Source organism: Meleagris gallopavo, chromosome 8, assembly GCF_905368555.1.
Source record: "Meleagris gallopavo chromosome 8, MGAL_WU_HG_1.1, whole genome shotgun sequence".
Lineage (NCBI taxonomy): Eukaryota > Metazoa > Chordata > Aves > Galliformes > Phasianidae > Meleagris > Meleagris gallopavo.
The window spans coordinates 14302038-14325301 of NC_139411.1; the positions used below are offsets into that span (position 1 = coordinate 14302038).

The 23264-nt window shown below is 43.6% G+C and overlaps 1 protein-coding gene across 3 annotated transcripts; it reads left to right on the top strand.

Annotated features, from left to right (window-relative positions):
* Positions 1-360: 360 nt before the first annotated feature.
* Positions 361-23235, top strand: LOC100540751 (dual specificity protein phosphatase 13B-like). Of its 3 annotated transcripts, XM_085229489.1 has the most exons (5): positions 361-799; positions 5515-5713; positions 15718-15906; positions 16598-16818; positions 23021-23235. In XM_085229489.1, exons 2-5 carry the CDS (start codon positions 5670-5672, stop codon positions 23233-23235), a joined length of 669 nt encoding a protein of 222 aa, XP_085085615.1. In that variant the 5' UTR covers positions 361-799; positions 5515-5669. The 3 variants fall into 3 exon arrangements, with proteins under 3 accessions (XP_085085615.1, XP_085085616.1, XP_085085617.1); XM_085229490.1 differs by lacking the exon at positions 5515-5713; XM_085229491.1 differs by lacking the exon at positions 5515-5713 and having other exon boundaries at positions 361-759.
* Positions 23236-23264: the final 29 nt, after the last annotated feature.

Consider the following 23264-nt stretch of genomic DNA (forward strand, 5'->3'; position numbering starts at 1 on the left):
ACCTGCCCATGGACTGCAGGGCTGTTCTGCAGGGCAGCACAAGCACAGCACGTGGTCATCTTAAAAGCACATTTTAGACCCAAATCAAAGGCAATATGCACATCTTCATTACCAATTAGCTTAGAATGAAAAAGGGAAAAAAAAAAGGAATAAAAGGTTTCAATTTGCAGGACGAGCAGTAAAATAAAGTAAAATGAAATAAAGTAAAATAACATAAAAATGGAAGCAGATCAGGATGCCCCAGGAACAAGAGTCTCCTCGGATCAGCTCCCGTCCCCACGCACGCCCCAGCAGCGCAGCACATCACGGCCGTGCTCCCGTTCCCACTCGCAGCCACCAGGTGGCGGCCTCAGCGTGGCGTAGCGGGGCTCGGCAGCGGGCGGTACGTGGCCGCCCCTGGCTGCAGGCAGGCGGGCACCGAGCCCCGGCCCCTGCCCGGCCGCTTTGTTCTGGCGGTGGGCGAAAACCCGGGGGCGAAGTAGCGGCCGTGCTGCAGGCGCCCTGCCCTGCGTGGGAGGCCCGGGCGCGACCCACGCGCAGGAAAGCCTCGCGGTCGCGCTGCCCTGCCTGCCCTGCGCAGCGTTCTGCTCTGCCCGCTCATTGCCTCCCTCCGGCTGATGCCTGTGGGTCCAAAGAGGGTGGGGGATGATGGTTTATAATTAACACAATTAAAAATAGACTTTGAATAAACCAAAGGCAGAGAAGCTGCTGTGTGACTGTTACGGTAGGAGGGAAGCTAGGGGCATTGCTCACACAAAGGTAAGCTGAGGCACGGCCGCGCAGGAGCTTCGACCACCAGGCAAGTACCTTGAGCTTGTTTGCCAGCTTGCCAGCCTGCCACACACCCCGCAGCACGCCTCGGGCCTCGGCCCCACCAGCAGCGAGCAGGGACAGGGGTGGGGTGAGACCGGGTCACTGCTGCTGGCCTTACAGCCTGGGCTTGTGACATGCTGGGTGGCTGTCCTGCTGGAGGCCCAGCATGAGAAACCAGCACCAAGTAAGATGCTTAAAAGCAGGGCTTTTTTTCTTTTAAACACCAGTCCAGCTTGTATTTAAATTTGTTGAAGATCTATCTAATAGCCATGAAGCACTGTAGATGGATTTCCTAATGCTGTGCAGCTGATATCCACAAGAGTCTTCCTTGGGAAAGGAGAAACTGCCCAACTGCCTGCACTGGAGAAAATGTGGAACAGGCTATGAAAAAAGTGCTGTGCTGTTCAGAAACAAAACATGAGGGGAAAAAAAAAAGAAAGATTAAGAAGTTTTTTGGGAGGGGAGGCAAGAGGGGACTTTTTACTTCTTATTTTTTATATACTCTTTATCATTTGGGGCTTCTATGAATTATTTGTAACTAGGATAGAATTTTCCAGCAAAAATGGGTTTTTTAATATCAACAGCCTTCCTCAGAACACTTTTATTGAGGAAATATGCCTGTATGGCTGTGGCAGCCATCAGGATTCCTGGAGTGAAAGAGTACAGAAGAGAAGACTGGGTTAAATTAATTCCTGCTAAATACCTACCAGCAGACTTGCTGTCTATATGGGGAGCTGGAGACAGAATTGTACCAGGATAGAAAGGATACTGTGTCTATTTATAACTCTGCCTTCAACACCATAGGAATTCAAAGGAAAACTCCAACTCAGCACACAGTCTTCTCATCATCTGCTTCTGTCAAGATTAAATCGGGGCTGAGATCATTCTCTTCCTCTGCAAATCTCTGCAAGGAAGGATCTCTTCCTTTCTGCCTGTAAAGGACTGCTGTGGTACAAATCACATCAAAGCTCATGTGCTCAGGGAGCCCTCACCCAGCTGAATGCTGCCTCCTCCTTTGCAGTAGCCAGAGCAGGGCTGAAGAGCCTCACAAGACCCCACAGCAGGTTAGGAGTGAGGAACAAAGGTATTTTACCTGCTTCACAGCCCTGCACCCCACGCTGTCCTTGACCTTTCTTTGCACAGCCTCTCTGAGGCAAACGGAAGTAGCAGAGCTCCCACGTGCTCCCAGTGCCTGCTGACAGGGATGGGGAGAGGAACAGGGCCTTGGCATAGGGTCATCACACTCACTCATCCTGTCACTTACTGAGACAAGACCATTACCCATGGGGGCATGAGCCTGTCCTGCCACTGCAGAGCCACCCATCCTGGGAAGGATTGAGCTCCGTTAGATGTGTGGGGTACCTATCCCTCGATTATCCCTGATAATAGGAGCACAAATGAAAGCAGCCTTGAAAAAGGCATTTGCAAAAACCTGACCACCATTCTAAAAATAAGGCAGGCTCCTGGAGTTTTTCAGCTCCACTCTTTTTTAGCATCATGGCGTCTCAGATCTTTCCTTCTCATCTTCCACCTTCCAGTTTTCTCTTTAATAAGAACTGCTCTTTCGTTCTTCTCAAAGAGCTATCTACTCCGTTCTCTCGCTGCTTCTCTTTTGTAATTCTGTTATCAAGCTGTCTGCTAGGTGGGGAGCAGAAGGTGCAGGACGTGGTGCTGCCTTTGAGGTACAGGTAATTATTATGTGCATCTGTTATTGTGGTTGCTGCCTCAACAGGTGGAAAACATGCTGTTCCCTGATAGATTGCAGCACTCTGTGCTCCTACCTCTTCTTTTCTCTAAAGCCAGTCATGTGGTGTTCCTAAAATAATAAACACAGACTTACTGCTGCCACAAAAACCCCTGGTAAATATATTTTTATGGGAATGAAATATTAAAGGATTTGAACAGTTATTCACTGAAAGCAAAATATGAGCAGTAAGGTTGGGTAAAGATTCAAAGACTGGTTTGCTTCCTCTCCCTGGGGCACATCAAGGCTCTACTGCTCACAGTTTAGAGATGGATAGTGGGGAATTACTTAACCCAGAATGATGGAAACAATTCAGACTATAATAATATAGCACGAGAGTTTCTCACATTACATCTATTCCCCATACTGCTGGCTATATTCTGGCTTCAGATTCACGTGCACAACTCTCATTGGATTCTGGAGGAACTGTATTTGAAGCCAAAATGCATTTCATTGTCTTTCTTAAATCTCTCTATGGTATAGTTGCTAAATCCTGAGCTCAAGAACTGGGGACAAAGCTTGTCTAAATGTTTCCCAGTGTCTTCTCTGAAAGATTCCCATCTGCTCTGCTTCATTTTGAATTTCATCTTCCTACTTTCCTAAAAACACAAAGCAGAAACACACATTTCCTCTGCTCTGGTGAGCAGGAATCACCAAATTTCCCAGCAGGTTCTCTCACAACATACAATGGATCCAAGTGTGTCTAAAAAAGCTACAAACCCTTGTGTAGCAGCAAGGGAGGAGACCAGAAACGTGGGCCAAGTTTCAGAGTGTTATGAACACCTCCCAGCCCCCAAAGGGGCTCCATATCCTGTTTCCCGTCTCCCAAAAATTTCACCTGGCTTTGGGTTTCATTAAGAGAAATATACATTTCTCAAGCCCAGGCTCGAAGTCTTTGGTTCATGCTTCCTGCTGACACTACAGAGACTGCAAGAGCCACGAAAGCTGATTCTGACCTGGGGGCTTCAAATTTACTACAATAGCAGAGCAAATTAAATAGAGAGCACATTAAGCGGGTTGGGAGATTGCTGTTGACCAACAAATCTTCATTAAGTTCCCGCACCAAGCTGTGCTGTGCCTCTGATGAAACTGATTATTGCATCTCCATCGTTTCAACTATTTCTCCACCAGGTTTAAAACAAATTCAAACTTATTTTAGGTCTAATTAGAAATAAAATGTAATATGAAGCCACCTTGCCCCATGCAATCTTCCAGTTTAGAGATGTTGGTATGTCATTCAAGCAGGCCAAATTCCTCTTTTTTCACCATTAGATATTTACTGCCTTGGTTTTTGCTAGGCCTTTTATTTAACACCAGTGTTTCATGGTGACTCTGTCCACTGTGATACGGTGACTTTCTGAGTTACTGGCTTGCATTACCAAAGGCAAGGTCTGAGATAGCTCCTGGCACTGCTCTCCAAACCTTTCAGCTGAGCTTCCTTTGAGATGCACCGGCACAAACCCCAAAGAGATCACTTGACTCGCATCTCCCACAGCAAAACCTGTACCTGGATAACAGCAGCTTTGACAGGATTAAAGCAAAGTCCTTTTCTGGCCTCCAGGGCTAAAAGGAGGCTACCATAGCAGGCGCATTGGATACCTTTCCCACAGGCCACTACCAAAAAGACAGCTCCATGGTTAAAACTCAGGTGCCAAGCTATTCTGCTATATGGATTCTGAAAACACTCCACCCAATTTAAGCATAGAGAGGTTTGATGGAAAAGTGCAGCAGAAGACAAGGGAAATTAAACAGCGGTGCTGAGAGTTATATAGCCTTAGCATATGCAGTATGCATCACAGGCTATCCTTGCCCTAAGGTAAGATGAGAAACAATTACTCAATATTTGTCTTCTAAAGGTAAGGGAAGAAACAGAAAGGGACATACCGATACACCAGAAATGTTAGCCTTCAGTATCACTCATTGCCAGTTGACATATATGGTGGCCATTCATGTTGGCCGCAGAAATTGCTCGTACCCCATACTTATGTTGTCTTCAGACTCAGAAAACACTTGACAAATGCAGATGGGACTCAACCTATCTGTAACAAAGAGAAAGCCTCAACCATTTGGGTCTGTGCAGCAGTGCCGCAGCACCTGGGCACTGCAAGACAACATCTCTCTCCCAAAGGTGCCTGTTGTGTCCCAAGTAAGGCTGAAGAGTGCAGCCACAGCAGTTGCCTTCTGATGGGATCCAAATTATTTTTTACTAATGGTTAGATGGTTTTCTGCTCTAGAGGAAAGTCAGTTCTTTTTGCAGCAGGTGATCTATGACATTTAGGGGTCACATTTTTTAACTGTTAGTTACTTTAGAAATATGGTATGAGTTAACCTAAAGGAGAAATTATTAGAAATACCTGTGATCCCAAGAGCTAACACAACTGCTGGGAAATTCTAGACCTCAAATCATCTGTGCTACAGGATATGAATAGATCCTATTATTTTTTCTTTCTGCAGAAAAGTAGTGAGATTTTACAATGAGAAAAAAGCAATCTGCATAGCTGACTTGGGATTTCACCTCCTCCCGCTGCATCTCTTACTGCATGCACATCACCCCACAAGCCTCAGCTCTGTTCATTCTCAGACTGACCTCTGTGCTAACTTGATTTATTATTTCAAGTTCTCCGATAGTATATTACATTATACCCCAAAGGGTCTGATTAGAACTGGCCAGTATTTTAATGATTTACAAGGGGCATCTGGGACCATGTGGATAGCATATATGTTGTGTCACTGCTATAGGAGGAGCCTTTATTGATCCATACCAGTGTGCTCCAAGACAAGACTGTGTCAAATTCCAATAAGCTTTAGTTCACAAACCTGATTTGACAGGTGGCCAAGCTTGCACTGGGACTGACTGTAGCTCTCATGGTGGGAATAAAACAAAACAGCTGGACTGCTTCTAGCTCTTGCATTATGAGAGGATTTCCATTCCTTTCTCTTCTATTTCTATCTTACAGTGCTTAAGGAGGTGTTTATCCTTCCTAGTTCTCCAGCCAAAAACCTGGGCAACAGGAGCTTGCTATCAGCTCTGTGGTCTGTCCTTCTGCCCGAAGACACTGGTGAGAAATACAGGCTTCTGGAACTAGCCTTCTGAGCCTCTCTGAGTCCTGCCATGGCTATCACGCTGCTAGAAAGCTTCAAATCAGAGAGACTGGGGTGAGAGAAAGAAAGATGAAGAAGCAATTACTGCAATTGCTTTTAAGCTGTAACACCACTGCATTTAATAAGGACTCATGCTGGTTTATAGGGTACTGCTGAAGAAGATCTTTCCAAATACTTAAAGATAGGTATCAAGAATAGCGTGTGGTGTTACAAGGTTTCTCTGTCCTTGGTTTAATTTTGCATGTTCCAGAAGCTATTTTGAGTGCCAAAACCAAAATCCGCTGAAACCTTCCTGGAAAACCTCATTCTCTAGCATAAGTTTTGGAAGGAAATCCCATTCAAGGCCAAACTTGACCATGACTTTCACCTCAGTATAAGTTGCCTTTGATTCAGCAAAGGCGAGCAGAGATTTTGACCCAAGTTAAACCTGTGAGTGACTCTTTCCCGAGGTTCAGCTATCACTACAAGTGCTCATCACTATTCTGCCCCTGGCCTTTCTCCCAGTTCAGGCACGTGGAGAGATGTAGGAAAAGCCAACTTTGCCATCTCAACCTGTGTGCTGGGAACACCAATGTCTTCCTTACAGGCTCACTGTGATAACTATTAAATGTACTGCAGTGCTCAGGAAACACCAGGGAACTGTGAGAGCTTACCTCCTGCTGTTTTCCTTCCTACCACGTTGTTAGGCTCTCCTGCTATGCGTCAGCTGTCTCCTGCAAGTGGGTAGCACCAACTTCTTCATGGTGATCGTAGAGACCACAGGACAAGAACAAAGAACAGTGAAGCTGTCAATGCCCTCAAAAAGAAAAGACCCAAAAAAGCAATATATTGTTTTTAAGATACAAGAACATACCAGAGCTAGTCACAGGGGAGAAGGGCTTTCCATTGTGCCATCCTTTCGGTTAAATCCTTGGGGCAGAAACCACTCATTTGTAATGGAATTCTTTGAATTCTGAAGCCTGATGTTTCCAATGGTGGGCTGGAAGACACTGCTGCATTAGTTATTGTCACAGTAGCCTCATTCACCTTCAGATGTAGCCTGCTAAACTTCGGTGGGGACACAGGACACTGGCTGAAGGACTGCATTGCAACTGGAGCCTGTGCAAGGCTCTGCACAAGAAGTGCTTGGCCTCTGAGTAGCTGTTGCCAGAGCAAGAAATGAACGTGACTTCTGTCCCAGACAATTTTGGATACCAGAGACGACCAAGGAAAATTAGCTCAGACTACATTAAGAACATGCAACAGGAAGTGAATCCACAGATGCATAAAACCATGGATAAGGGACTGAAAACTACACTCAAGTGATCTTTTCTCCTTCTTTCATGAAATCAGACACAGTGTGCCCAGCAACCAACCCTTCTGTGGCCTTCCCCTCCTGATTTCAGATAGCAGTGCAATATCCTGACCAACAACCCTCACAAAGCCCTTAAGGGCAGCTGCAGGCCTGTATGGCAGCGATGGTTTCACCCCAAACAGCCACAGAAATTCACCCTGCAGCGTGGCCAGGCTCTGCTTCCCACACAGCCCCAGCACTGGGGTTGAAAGGCAGCACAACAACCACGAGCCTCTAACACACTCTTTCAGGGAAACAGACTCAAAAGATTTCAGGCAATCTATGAGCAAAACTAAGCTTGTATTTCTCTGCAGGGTCATGCTGTACTAACACCATGAAGTAACTAGAGCACCATGTGCTCTCTGCAGATACGGGCTGCAAATATTGATAGAGCATAGTCATGAAAAAGCAAGCAAAATTTGTGTTGTTTGGGGAGAGTGATGGATTTGAACACAAGGGTCAGTCAGACAACCTGGCTGCTTATTAGCAGATCTAAGAAGAAAACAAGATGAGGTGCTTTACTCCTCATCCCAACCTGCATCACCTTGCTAGTCTTTGTTTCAGAAATGTTTAATCCTTCAGATCCCTCAGATTAGGTAATCTCATGGTGCCCCCAGGAAAACAAACAAATAAAAAAACCCACTAGCATCACCAAAAAAAAAAAACATTTACCCATTCTAAGTATAACTGTTTTCATCACAGACAAGTCATTGCTGGAGGCAATAGAGATACTGCAATTTCACAGCCTTTCTGCACAGAAAAGCCAGTCTTACACAGGAAGAACTGAATTTTAGGCAAGCTTATCTTAGGTGGGTGCTTAAGAATAGCAAGAGTTTCTCATTTATGTACCGCCTATCTTTTTAGCACTGCCGTACTGTAGAGTGGAATTTTTGTTTTTGAAATGAGATGTAAGAAATACCAGATTGAATGGATGAGTGAGTTATAGATGGACATTACCAACCATTGGCCAAGTCTGATGGCGCAAGTTCACTGCAGAAGATACTAGCAATAGTACTGGAGCAAGGAGCAATAACCCAGCAGGGAGCTAAAGAGCCTCTCAGATAAGACCATGCCGCTGTTATGACCAACAGTGCATCGAGGTGGCAGATGCATTTTGGACCTGCCTTTTGCTGCTGTCTTTGAGTCAGACGCAACATGTCCATTTGTCTATTAGATCAGCTTGAGTTAATGGATATAAGGATGCATTTGACACTGAGAGCATCAGGAGTACCAAGGGGCTTCACAGGGCCCATTTTGCAGCTCAATTTCTGTGCTCACAGCCAAAATCCCCACATCTATGCTGGGACTCAGCCTACACGGGAACTGGCTTTCCTTTGCTTGCTTGCCAATAGCTAAGCTCAGGTCCTTAGAGGTCTGCAGAGCTCTTGCTCCAGCTGACGACTTCATGAACACCTAGAGCAGGGAGGAACATAGCTCCCTGCACAGCTTTAAATGTTTGTGTTTCCCTGCACGTGTTGGTGACATCATTGCCACCTGAGGGCCTGAACCCTGGTCTTGGCAGGTAAAAGCCCTTTGGGTCACCTTACACTGGAGTTCTTGGTCTTGATGCATATTTATGTAACGATTGCTAGATGGCTGTAATTAAATGACTGTAAAGCACCACCTAAAATGCACTAGTAATAAATCCTTAATAGTTGATGCTATAACAAGCAGTTACAAAAAATATATCGTAACATGTAGATTGTTAACACAGTTTCTGGGCTTGTTTAATGTGCAGCTCTAAATAGTTAAAATGCACATTATTAAAATGGCACATAAAATTTGTAACTAGTAAATAAAGGGTCCAATTCAACAACAGGCTTCAGTAGTGAAGAAGACAGGGAAAATTGATTTTTGTGTGCACACCTTCTGCCAGCTTCTCCATGGTAATTCTTTAAAGTGAAGTAGGCCCCAAAAAAGTCACAACAAATAAAGAAGAATTTTCTTAAGCTATTTTTCCTAAAATTACTAAGCAGCAGAGGATAAAGCCCATCCCAGAGGGATGGCTTGCACAAGAAAAGCTTGCATCTCCAGGTGTGTCCCTGTCTCATAGGCTCTGTTTACTTTCCTCTAGCATCTATCTTAACTCAGCACCTATGCAACAGATACTTCTTTCATGTTTACCCCAGAGCAATACAGTTCTGGAACCATATGGGGTCCATACTGGGGCTGCTTTACAAGACTGCTCAAACATGTTGGTATGAGTGGGATTGTTCCAAGCTTTGTTTCTCCAGATCTTTCCCACTGAAACATGGGGTGGAAGAGATCCTTCCTTTGTTCTGTGCACAAACCGGTCCACCACCACCAGTTTCTATGCAGCATACTCCACAAGCCTACCCTTGTCTCTGTTCTGACTCAGAAGCACAGTTAAAATCCCACTACAAGAATGCAACTGTGTCCAGAAAGTCCTTGACTTTCCATTCAGTGAGCAAAGGGTGAGTCAGGGAAAATCTGTTTAGCTGCCCATATTTTTCATTTCTCTTATACCCAGTCAAAGCTACTGTGTGGGCAATATATCAAGATGATTTCCTGTGGCTAAAGAATAAAGAAAATGCTCACATGAGATGCAGAAAAATTAGCCAAATCAATAGGTGAGAAGATTTTACATAGTTAGTGCAAACACTACTGCCTGTGAAAGGGTGACTACTTCTGTCTAATTACATATGGCTGGTAAATACAAGCGTACTAATCAGCTGATGACAAGAGAGTATTTTATACTCCAGTCACAGGAGAGAATGAGGCCACCCTGTCCCAAGTACTCAGCACTGCTGTGCATCCTGAGACCGCCAAGAGCAGCAGGTCTGAGCCCTGCTGGTTGGCCCACAGACTTGCTACTTAAAAATGAGACAGACATTTTTGAGGCTTTTGAGGCCTGGCTACCCATAACATCAGTGGAAATTGTGGTAAAATCAACACATATGAGAATCAGAATGGGTTGATTAATTTCTTCCTTACATTTCAGTAGTGCTTTGTATCAGAAATAACATTGCTGATTTCCCTGGATGTCACACAGAAAAAAGTTCTACTTGGAAAAAAGAGAGGTGTCACAATTCCACTCTAGTCAGGACTAGGGCTTTGGTATGGGTGCACTACTGAGAGGAGGAACAAGTGGATATTTTCATCTTTCTTTTGGTCAACTAAGCTAATCTGCTCCTTGACGCAGACTCTGCATGGTCCACTGAGAGCAAGGCACCCAAATGGACCTGCTAAGTCACACCAAGACAAGTGGTAGCCTACCTCTCGATGTATAGCTGGGTGAAAGTTGTCAGCCTGGAAGCCTCTACTAAATTTGGAAGTGCTGTTCAGATTACATCCTCCAGCTGCTGGAGAGATTTTCTTACAAACAGTTGGCAATGCAAATACCCTGAGCTTCTCTGGAAATTGCCTCTATCACAGCTTTCAAGTCCAGCCAGCTCTACCTCAGTCATTGCTGTATTTGATTCATACAATCTATATCCCATAGTGCTCCTAGCAATTGATAAATTATTACTCCAGCGAGACTATGGGGTTAAATACCAAGGAAGAAAGAATGATGACAGTAATACTTGTCATTTGTGCAGAGATGCAGCAACATAAAACCCCTTCTCAAACATATGTTATCTTGGAGGAATCTTTCCAAGGGATAGGCTTTCTGAGAAACATTTATGGCTTTTGAATATACGACAGGCATGAACTTGACATGACCTGTTTTGGCCAAGCCCTGGGCTTCTGTCTGGTCTTTCACCATCACAAATCACTCTATCTGAAGTGCAGACACTGATATCTTTGGAAATGACAAGGTTACAGCACATACCAGTTTGAGAAAAAACAGGATATAAAGCACTTTGTTCTCAGGATTAAAAAAGTAAAAATATTTCTACTAAAGCTAGGAGGGAACAGCTACATTTTAGCCATACACAAAATCCAGTACAATGACTAGGATGATTAAAATATTGCATGCACCATTCAAACATGAGTATTGACATTCTCATATAGTACTAAGATCCTTTATCTTGGCATTGGAAAAATGGAAGGAAAAACAAAAGATATGAGCGCTTTCTATTAGTGCACCAGCTAAATTTCTTAGACATGAGAGTTGTTTTTCCCTCTCGACTTTCCATAGCATCATGCTGCAGAATTCCATGTTGCCCCAGCTCAGCCTTCACATCATCCTCTCATCTTGATCTTGTACCAATGTATTGCCAAATGGTCAAATTGCACTGGCATTTGAGTTTGTTCTCATTAAATACTGTGGTACTAGAAAATCAGATTAAGGTGACACATTTCCAAGGACTGAGAGACCTGTTGAGGGATCAGTCTCTAAAGGCCTCCTCCTCAGCAAGGCACTGAATGCAACCAACTGATTTATAGAAAGGCTACAGTAAATGAGTTAATAAAAAACCAACAAAATCATCTAGAATATATGCAACCAAAAGAGGCATCCACTGAGGGAAAGAGAGGAAGCCTAAAGAGGCAGCAGAGATGCTCTCTCTGACTTAATAGGACCACTTTTATCTTCTTCCTGGATATACATCACCACACAGCATAACGAACTGTTGACCTGGCTTTTCTCTTGGTCCTACTGTGGCAAAGCCACTAGTGGTTTTCAGATAAGGGCTTACAGATAGGGGCATGGCAAGGTAACATGCATGGCTCTCATCTAGGTCACTAGATCATCCAAATGACCTTTACTTTGTGATAGGTCTCTGATTGCAATTCTCCCCTTATTCATAATTAAGGAAATTCTATTATACAGTTCAGCTAAAATTACAGTTGTAGTACAAACCAATTCAAAATTAATCTAAATATAATGGTAAAATTTCTCCTCTGTAATTGAATAATTACTGCAATACAACACTAGTAGGGCAAAGATCAGGAACATTTCATGGGATTATTATTCAGAAACAGGCATTTTAAAACTGTATTGCTCACCCATGCAACACTTCACAGCAACAAATCCTCTGCAAAAAAAGAATATAGAGAAATTGAGCTGAGAATCATTAAAAACATTTTTAAAATGAAGAACCACATTATTACATATAATCATTTTCCTTTCATACTCATTTGTTTTAATCTATTCATGCTCCTTAGAAAACATTACACAATTTTATTCATATCATTGTTTTCTTTAAATATGTGCATTTCAGTAAATTACAGTTGCATGTGTAAAATTAGTGAGTTAATATGTTGGTCTGATGCTAGAACTGAGCAGTCATTTATAAAAAAAAAAAAAAATTGCCTTGTTTTACTGTCTGTAAATTTTCTCTGGAAAGCTATGATTTTTTTTTCCAGTGCATTCATTATTCAGCATATTAACTGAATAGTTCTACAGAGACTTCTCTGCTTTTGAATCATTCACAGCCTGTTAGTTCCAATTATTTCGCATTTGAAATTTGAACTCTAGTCCTCTGCTTTTATTGGACATAAAGTTTAAATGAACTGATTCTGTTCTCCAGTTGAACAAATGTGACCAGATTGCAAAACAAATAAGTTTCATACACAACTTCTGCTGTTCACGTCGGTATATCAACAAGAGTAAATTTCTTAGCTAGAATACAAGATTAATGTAAGCACAAGCTGAAAGTCAACCTAGCACAATTCCAAAGCAGCGGGCCTACCTTACAAAGAAAAACATTATTGCACAGCTTTCAGAATCCACGCAGTAAGTAAAGCACACACTGCCTACTTTGCCAAGTCTACAGTTATGTTTGCTTCTAGAAAGACTACTTTTTTTAACATCTCCAGCAGAACAGTTTTCTTAAGGTTTGCTGTACTTCAGAGCTGTCCCCCCAGGCTGTTACAAGGATGGGGTTATGGATCTGGAAAGCACAGTTCTCTTAAGGGCTGTGCTAACACCATGACGCTGCTGGGACTCTGGGGCAATGCCCTGTCATTCTCTACTCGTGGGAGGCTTAGGAAAGTGGGGCTGACTGCAGCCTCCAGTCCTGTGTGGCCAGGTAAAGTAAAAATCAAGGTATTTATACAGTGGTGAGGGCAAGGGGAATGGATAACAGGCAACAGTAAATAAGAAACAAAAAATGAAACAGTTGAAAGCAACTTTATAGGGAGTGAGAAGTGCCCTAGAGTGGTCATTAGCCACACTGCAAGGAAAGAGATACGTCAAAAAAGGGGGAACATTTGCTGCAGATATTATGAGCTGGGAAGGATTGGAGGAGGCTGTTATTCTTGAAAGCATTTAATGAACTGGCAGATGGCCCTGTGGTCAGGACACAGGAAATACAAGTCTCATTCTGGCTGCAGACCTCCTGTGTGGGAGCAGAAGAGTCACACAGGTGTCCGAGATGACCAGCAGCAGGCCAGGGCACAGCTGGCAAAGAAGCATCGGGGTGCCCAGTGCATTCATGCTTCGCCTTGCATAAAGCCATCTGAAATGGGCAAGAACATCTGCTTTTGTTTTCACAGTAAAAGCTGACACTGGAGGACATACGCACATTTTAGGAGGGGAGCACATTCTGGAGTGGAGTTCTTTGTAATACAAACAATACAAGACCATCCTGGTGAAAACTTGCTGTACTTAAGAGGACAAGTCAGACTGTGAGGGTGGCAGGAGAAAGTCTACTGAAATAACAGGGTGCCCCCTTGACAGTGAGATAGCAAGGCAAATGAACCCAAGTGCACAGTGGATGGGTGGCTTCTGGTCAGCATTTGGTGAACCAATGCTATCACTGTGGTCACTGCTTCCCTCTTTTGCCTCTGGGAACAGGAATTTGGTTGTCCCATTTCTCCTTCAGCAAAACAGTTCCCAAAGCAAGCTAGTCTTCAGCATCTCTCTGACTTTCATAGAATCATAGAATGGCTTGTGTTGGAAGGGACCCCAGGGATCACCAAGTTTCAATCCCCCTGCCACAGGCAGAGCCACCAACCTCCAGATCTGGTACTAGACCAGGCTGCCTCGGGCCCCATCCAACCTGGCCTTGAACACCTCCAGGGATGGAGCATCCACAGCCTCTCTGGGCAGCCTGTTCCAGCACCTCACCGCTCTCTCTGTAAAGAACTTCCCCCTGATGTCCATTGTCTTTGTGTGTGTGTAAAGGCAGATATCATCAAATAACATCACAAAAAAAGCTGTACTTAGGACTGGTGAATGAGCCTTAATGGGAAACCAGGAAAACATTTCACCACAGCTAACATTGTTAGGAAAGAAGCTCCTAATAACGTTTGTGCTTAAGCATGAATGCAGCCTATTTATGTATGATAGAACTGTTCAGTAGAAAGATGGAAGGTCTCAGGTTTGCTGTCCTGGAATGTTTTACCCCAAACCACCTGTCTAATCATTTACACAAAGTGGCAGATCATGACTTTGACTCACTGACTACAACTTCATCGATGTCTAGATGCTCCTGGTCTAAAGCTGCCTGAGCCGATAGATTTTGTAGTAGATCTGTAATATGGACACTTGACTAATTTTTAGAACATTAAAACGTTCTTTGTAAGACAATTTCTTAAAAGACAAAAATACAGAAACTATAAAAATACAATTTCTATTCTCTTCTAAAATCTTCCCAAAGGTTAAAATCTGCAGCAAATACAAGGAACTACTATTTCAAAGGAAGAGTACCACATGGAAATAGAACAATTCCAGAGACAGATTGATTTCTAAAAAATAAAAAGAAAAAAAGAAAAAAAAATCTAAGTTTCTCCGTGTAAATAAAATATTAAAGTAGATCTTTCAAGATTAGAAATGGGAGAGTTATTGGAGAGGGCAGAAAACAATGGAATGAAAATGAAACAACCTATAAAAAAACATATACGAATGCCTATATGAATAGCAGCAAGAATAACTATAACTTACTCATGCAGACTTTTTCTACCATGAGCATTTGCCATCAAGAAAGCAAGTGTGGCTCACAAATACCATTAGAAATAACCAAAATACTCATTACAGAGTTTCCTACATTGAAGCAGACAATTCAGAGTTAGCTAGTGAGCAAGATCTTGCATGACCAATTCCATTCAATTCAGTTCAGCTGGTTAAGCAAATTATAAAAGACAAATCAGTTAAAGTATATATAAGCAATTTCGAGTTGCATGGTTGAAGGAAAAGCACAGTGTACCAAATCAGTAACTTTTTTTCTTTTCCTGCTGAGTAGCTACTCTTACAAAAAACATTTTCCATAGCATTCCTTCTTTCCATTAAAGGCAGGGGTACTCTCATGCTGCCATGTCAAGAACTGAACTGTACTGCTGTGGTTACAGCAGCATCTAGAATTCCAAATAGGAAGTGGGAAAGTTTATATGACTATGAAAAAAAAAAAAAAAAAAACTTCAAAAATATAATCATGAGGTTTTAATGAACTGTTTGACACTTCTAAAAAAAAAAAAAAAAAGGAAAAAAAAAAGGTTGAAAAAAGGTTGAGTAGTCAAGGCCAAAATAAGCCCACTGAGGCCCTGAGCATAGCAGTTTGTGAAAGCTTTAGCTTCCAATTTGCCATAACAACATAAATTTTTGCTTTAGAAGAATATGCTGCAAAGGCATTGTCTGAACCCCAGCATGAGGGTATGCGAGCCACTGAACTGTCATTGTTTAGATTGCAATATTCGCAAAGACCAGTTGTGGCCTCTGCTATGATAAATCTAGCAACATGGAAGAAAGAGGCAATTTCCAAACCCAAAGAGCCCATTGTTGCAACCCAGGGCAAATTTGGTGAAGGAGTAAGTGGAGAAGAAGAGAGCACTACCTCAGAAATGTCTGGCTGGTGGTAACTGTTTGCTTTCCACCTTTCAGGATGGCCTGGGACTCACTGTGTGGCAGGGACCTGCTGCGTCCCACAATAAGAAGAGCCTCAAGCATCGCACGGCGAGGGCAGAGGGGGGACACCCCATCCCTGGAGGAGCTGCAGCGCCTGCTCTGGACACGTACACGCCCCATGGGGCATGTGGATGAAGTCTGGCCAAACCTTTATGTGGGAGACCTGTAAGAGAGGGAAGGGCTGAAGGTGCTGATGAAACTCTTAGCTCCCACCCCATCCCTGCCTAAATCACCCAATCTTTTTAAAGAGGGAGCTAGGTACTGATTTGGAGACCCTTTGGAATAAGTCTTATTTTTGAATGAGGCTGAACCTTGCTTAGAATACCACAGCACAAAAGAAAGGCAACTTGAGCATTCCCTTCCAGTAGAATACTACCCCTCCTAATTTCTCTCCCTGCATTAGCACAGGAGACTCATGATGCAACAGCCTGGTGGGGTCACAGCATCACTACTACAGCGCTCACACCAGAGCAATGTCAAACAGGACACCCTGGTACTTGCTTCCCATTTCAGATGACATCAGTCCCAGAACTGATGGATGCTCAGCAGAGATGACTTGGTGAGAAAACAAATCAGAAAGCTTTCAGCTTGTACACAAATGTACCTTACCCCAACCTTCTCAGTTGAGAAGAATCTAAGCGGATGTTTGGTGGAAAATGTAGGAAATCTAAGAGCCAGTTTCTTAAAAGTCCAATTCTGTCTTGAAACATTTTTGTAAACACTTCAAATCTAATCATCTTGTCAGGAAAAAAGCCTGTATAGCTTTATAACTTTCTAACAAACTGCACCAGCAGCCGCGTGTTTTATGCTGCACCACAATGCAGCAGGACAATGAAAAACACTCTTCTTCCTCCAGGTATGTTGCTCGTGACAAAGCACAGCTGAGCCAAATGGGCATTTCCCATGTTGTGAATGCTGCTGCTGGGCACTTCCACCTCAACACTGGGCCCAAATTCTACAAAGACCTTCCTGTGGATTACTATGGAGTAGAAGCAGAGGACAACCCGAACTTTGATCTCAGCATTTACTTCTACCCCGTTGCTCGATACATAAGAGCTGCACTGAATTCCCCAAGAGGTAACCAGATCATCTGTGCATATGACATACTTTCAGCACGCTTCTTGGTGCTGCTTGTTAACCTTCTCAACTTGGTCAAGCAGTACTCGGCATAAACTAACCACCTGCAGGTGGGGGTAAGAACCCTAAAACAAGCAAACACAAACCAAGCAGAGTCATCCCTGCCTCCCAAACTTCCACAGCAAGTCTTGCAAAGTTGATGACGCCAGTTGTAAAGAGAAAATATGTAGCTTGTTACTGAAATCACTACCCCATAGGGGGAAGAATAAAGTCACACTGCTCTGGAAGTTTATTTCTAGTCCTCTAGTACTGCTCTCATACTCTTCTTTTAGAGATTCCTGCTCAGAAACAAATTAGTTACTGCCAGGATTCCTCCCAAGTTCTACAGGGACTTGGGTAGGAAGCCCAGGCTGTGCTTTGAAGCAGAGCAGTTCATCAGACCAGAGCATAGGAATGTGGGCACAGCTGAAGAGCCACTCAGTCACCCTGAGCTGCTCCAGGGCAGCAGCTGCCACTGCCTCTGTGCTGTCCTACAGGACACACTGCTCACCAGCCTGGTAACAGCTCCTGCTACAGCCTTGCCCTGGCCCATGCAAGTCCTCTAAGGCTAGAGGGCAGGCTGTCATATGGGTGGGTTTTGCTTTGAATTGTTTGCTTGTTTCAAAAACTGCAATTGGTGTAAGCTTCTGACAGCTTATGTCTTTGTATTTGCACACCAAGGAAGAAAATGCTAAAATACAGTTGAACAGATGTTTTTTTTCACTGAAGATAAAACCAGGAAGAGTGCTCTGAATGAGCTTTCAGAGAGGTCTTTCCTGTGTCTCATGCTATTCAACATCTCTCTCAGCAAAAGACAACAGAATAGCAGTCATTTACTACCTACATGTGGATGTCCTGAGCTCTGGGAGGAGATGCATACACGTGATCTTGCCAAATTACTGATCTGTTTTAAAATAATAGCTGGAACCAGGTAAAAATATTGTAATGCTAATGATGTGCAGAATTCCTATGAGCACAAAAAAGGGAAGAACTTGCTAGGAAGCAAATTGGTAGAAGTGTGCCTAAGCAACAGCACCAGTCAAGAGATAATACCACACTGTTGCTAGGAAGTAAATTGGAGATAGAAATATAACTGGAAAAATCCTTTGACTTGCTCAACACTGTCCAAGTACAATGACAGAGGCCTGAAGCTGGTGAGAACCCTGAACGTAAAAGACAAGTCTTCACAATAGAAAATCACCTCTGTACCACAGAAATGCAGCTGCCCACTGAAAAGTCATTTATTAAGAGAACAGTTAGTTATGCACACATCAGGCTATTTTGCTGAAATACCAATGAGTGCTCTAAAATATTAACTACACAGCTTGGTAAGTGAGTAGATCTGATCAATGCGCCTAGAGACCTACACTGTACCAATCTGGGAAAGGAAGACATGCTTACAGAACCCAGTGCACTTCTGTGCTAGACACAGGAGTTTACTGCTGCTTGGAGGCCATAATCCATCCCAATAGAAAGCATTTGCCTTTGTGAAATTGAGTGCTGCATTTAGATTTCAAAACCACTAATGTACTTGGGAAACTTGGATCTGCACCCATGCCTATTACAGCATATACTATTTACAAGTGAAGTCATTATTGGTGGTGCTCCAGGGAAAAGTAAGATCCAAAATCTCTTCATTTGTGTGCAAAATGAGATAAAAAAAAATTCCAAATGGACTGACAAAAGACAGAAAACAACAGATGAATCATGGTGGCCACAAAAGCAAACAAAAGCAGTGTTCTGCATACCCAAATACTAGAAGTTATCAGAACAAGTTAGTGCTCAAGGCAAACACAATGAACTCATCATCTCTAGAGTGCCTATTTATCCCTACTCCTGCATTTTTAGATACTGCTTTACTAAACTCCATATGGAAGCAGGGTTCTGGGAATGGAGACAAGGTGAAATTCAATCATATACAGTCCAGCTGTTGCTGACATTCATCATTTCAAGGAAAGCGCAACAGTTTGGAAAATATATAAACAAGATGTTCTAAAAGCACAATTTCCTGAGGTACAGAAATTTAGCAGCTAAATATCCATGACCTGAGAAGGGATGAGACAGGGAGAGGATTGTTATTCACATCATTTAGAAGAAGGAAAAAAAAGCTGCATTTATTGTAAGCAGTGATGCTGAACACAAAATTATGCCAGGTGAAAAGAGGCCTGTTCGTATTAAATTCAGATATAATGAGGTACTTCTGTTTGACTGAGAAGTCATTTAAGACTACTACCTATTTGTTCTAGATTTTTATCTTACCTAAACAGGTCTTTGGTGATACCAGTATCCATCTTGCCCCTTTGTACAGGCATCTGGGCAGTTAGCATTTTTTGGGAGTGCAGCTAAGCCTGACCATAAATCAGCAGTTTGACAAAGTCGAGCAAAAGGGGAAGGAAAAGTGAATTAAGTGCAGAGATGAAGGCATACCATGACAGCTATCACACTAGCACTGTATAGAAAGATTCCCAAGCAGAATTCCCAAGCTTATCATTTTCTTGCCCTCCATACATGTTTAAAATGGGCAGGTTAAAGCCATCCATTAACTTACTAGAATGGTAAACTCTCTCCAAGGCATTTCCCTTCTTCCACATCACTGGAGCTAACTAAGAGCTGAACTCCTTCTCCTTCTTTATTGCTGTTGTTGTTTGTTGGTTAGGAAAAAAGCTTGACTGAGCAGAAAAGGGTCCTCTCTTGACTCTGCCATAGGGGTACCACAGGAATCACTTCATGCTGGCACTGCCCCCAGCAGGTGCCCCTACCTGTTTCCCAGGCCTGGGCAGAAGGGGCTCCCCTCAGACTTCTTCCTGTTCGCAGCCATGAGAAAACAGATGCTTGATCAATCAAGAACCAGACAATTGATCGTGCTCCTGGCTACAGCACAGTGGCACAATGTAGCAAGAGATGAGGGAACCGTGGTGGAGCAGGAAGAGCTGCTGCAAGTAGTCAGCATGGCTCTGCTGGGCCCGATGGGGTGAGGGAAGCTGGGGCACGCACCTGGGGTGATGGAGCCTGGAGCCTGGTCTGGAGCCAAATCATATCCATCCTGCAAGGAAGCAAGGGCTAGTTCAGGACATTTAGCTCAGTTAATGATGAGTAGCAGAAAAACAATAAGATATTATGCGTTTTAATGGCTAATTTGTTCAACTACATTGAATTTCCCAACTTGAATTTGGCCAACAAAGTTGAATGTGCAAACTTTATCCCTACTGCAAACCCTTTGATGTCAGCAGAGTTACAGCAGGCATGAGCTGGATACAATATCCATAATCCGCTGTTAAAAACCAAGTGTTATTGTTCTGCACAAATCCCAGCCAGATGACAGCCATTGTCTGCCTCTGCAAAGAGTAGCTTGAGACGCGCGGTGCCACGTTTCAAATAAGGATTGCAAGATTTAAGAATCCTGGAAACTAAGTGCCCCCTCTTCTCCTCAGTTAATCCCATTATTCCTAAGGGATCCTGTTACACGCTCACTGAGACAAGGTTGCAACACGGCCCTCTCATGTGGGATTGGTCCAACTTCTCTTAGCTCTCTATGTGCAAAACAAAGGCTGGGGAGGCAAAGCTGGAGGACCTCAGCTTGTGGCATAGATTCCGTGGGGCAGAAGATCTGGTTATAACCTCCCTGCCCACCCCACGACAGGGACAGGCATCACAATGGCCATTGTGAAGGCTGCTCACAGTTGCTCCCAGCACTGCTTTCCAGGCCCTGCTCCAGCAGCCACCCAGGAGCCCTGCCTGGTGCTGCAATGGTGCAGGCAGCTGCCTCTTGCGGGAGGCTCACATAGTGCTCCGGTGTCGAGATGGCTGCAGTCAGATGTGCCTCGGGCATTGCTCAGGCACAACTTATTATGGTGGTTCGGAGTGCCACTTAACCCATGTACAGCAGAGGGACAGGGCTCTGAGCTTGTAAACAGAACTTTTGTTTCCTGACTCAACGTTAACATTCAATTTGTTCGCTACAAATAATCACATACTAAATTCAAATCTGCTTTCATTAGAGCAATTTTACATTAATTAAATCATTTCACATGACTGATTTATCTGCAACAAACAATCATTTTATTCTCACTGTACCAGCATTTCTCATAACTTCCCTGTGTGTTAGAACAAAGGCTAACAATGTGGAATAGATACTGCATGTGTAAAAGAGCCACCATACCTGCAGTGTATCTCCAGCAGTACTGGAGAGCCATGGAGACTGGGCCTGAGGTCAATTGTTGCAGCTTGTTTGGACTCTCGATGAGACATCTTTTAAAACAAAGCTGCTCAGCTAAGAGGACAATTCTGAAGTGCAGACAACCTAGACAGGCAGGGAAGAAAATTTATATATGCTTACTCTCCACTTCCTCGTCTCACACACAGTTAGGACTTAAACCAGCAGAGAGCAAAGCCAGGCTGTACAAGCTGGTCCCTGGAATTTGTTTTACCCTCTGTGTCCTCAACAAAAATACAGTGGACAATGTTCAATGGCACCTGTACCTGTGCTCAGCTTAGTTTTCAGAGCCAAACTGTAGATGGGGCTGAGGTCTTCCCAAGGCAGAAGACTCCTTTATGGGTGAAAAAATAGAGACCCAAGAAACACTTTGCAGAAAGGAGGCTCAGAACAGCAGGTCCTATCCAGTGTTTACAACTGAGTTTCAAACTACTTAGTGCACCAAACTCAAATCCAACATCAAGGCCATCTCCATGATTTTGTGTGCTTCTGTGCACCCTGCTTCCAGGTGTGGTTCAAACTGTAAATATTTATTTTTCTTTCATTCATAGAGTGCTGGTAGTTACAAGTTGTCAAACAACAAAAAGAAGGTGTTTCTGATTCCAAGAAAATTTTTCAGAACATTTTGTTCTTTGGTTTTCATTGCCTTGGTTGCACAGTAGGACAAGTGTCTGGGTTTCCCCAGTCACTGCCACTGCTTTCCAGCCAGGCCTGCAAACTACTTAAGCACAGATTTTCCCAAAAGCCTTTTGGACTTAGCCCTCTTTCCCAATATTTCCCAAAGAGAAGCTGTGTTCCTGAACTCTTTTATATCTTCTGAAATTCTCAGACTTGAGTTATTTTGGTCTGAAGTGCTTCTTCTGGAGAAGATAACATAGCATACACGTCCCACATGATAGCTAGGAAGGCTAGTGATAGTGCAGCACATTGAAAATAACATCTAGAGAAAAATATAGATTAGCATCAGCTTTCAGTAAGAGTGCAAAGCATTTCCTTCATTCCCACAAAAGTAGACTTCTAAGAATGTCCATTTGGTTAGTGGAAGTGAGAGAGAGAGATGTAATTTAACTTGAACAACGTTAGGTTGTTAAAAAGAGTATGAATAAATTCTGGGAACCTCTATCTGAATGGGAAAATGCAAACAAAAATCACTTGATCTTCTAATTCTGCAGAATTTTACATTACATTGGAAGATTTCATCATTCCCCAAAAGGTTTCAATGCCCAGTCCACCTGTGCTGTCACTAGAGCCATTTTCACTGCTTCTTTAGAAACTATATTTGTCTCTTTATTTCTGCTGAAGACACGTCTATCTTTAGGGCTGAGCTCAGGTTTCTCATGCCAGGATAATGAAGGGTGGCAGTGTCGCACACACTGCAGAATCAACACCTCTCTGAACCTGCTGGTCAGAGCAGGTTTTTACAACACATGCTCACACTTTCTGAGCATGTGGCTATGTGATCATCATTAGTCGGAACCAGAACAGTTGCTAAATAAGTACTCTGCCACAAACAAAATGGGATTTAAGATGAAAAACTGTGCACAAAGTACCCAGAATTAAAACCAGGGGAGATGGGGGCAATCAGTTTGAGGTTTTAGGCTTGATCTAACGTCATCACCCAACAAGGATATTTTTGTCTCACTTGAAGCTTCACCAGCTGGTATGTCACACCCAAAACAAGGGGTGGTCAAGCAGGGACACCAGGCTAGGCTCAGGGGCCAAGGGCACACCTTAACAGAGGAAAGAGGGGGCACTCGCATAGCCTCACTGCTCACATTATTGACTCAAGTCCCACTGAAGCAGGCTGCAAAGCTCTGGGTGCTTTCCTCTGCCATCTCCACATGCCACCAGGCTGAGGGCTAAGCCCAAAACTCGCAGTGCAATCATGAACGCTATGATACATTTATGCATTGTCCCCAGTCATTAAAAGCCCCACTCTCCTTTCCACAGGCAAAGTACTGGTCCACTGTGCAATGGGAATAAGTCGATCTGCAACTCTTGTCCTCGCCTTCCTAATGATCTGTGAGGACATGTCTCTTGCCGACGCGATTCAGGCCGTGCGCTCCCACAGAGGGATCTGCCCCAACTCCGGCTTCCTGGAGCAGCTGCGAGAGCTGGACCTGAGGCTGGGGAGGGAGAAGCGTGCAGGAGCTGGGGTCTGCTAGCACTGGGGCCTGCTAGCATCGGGCTGGCC

Bases quoted from the DNA above. Each gene is read 5' to 3' on its own strand.
- LOC100540751 (XM_085229489.1), top strand. From the start codon at position 5,670: ATGGCTATCACGCTGCTAGAAAGCTTCAAATCAGAGAGACTGGG. The intron at 5,714-15,717 runs GTGAGAGAAAGA...TCCACCTTTCAG, and splicing joins TTCAAATCAGAGAGACTGGG to GATGGCCTGGGACTCACTGT. The intron at 16,819-23,020 runs GTAACCAGATCA...TCCTTTCCACAG, and splicing joins TGCACTGAATTCCCCAAGAG to GCAAAGTACTGGTCCACTGT.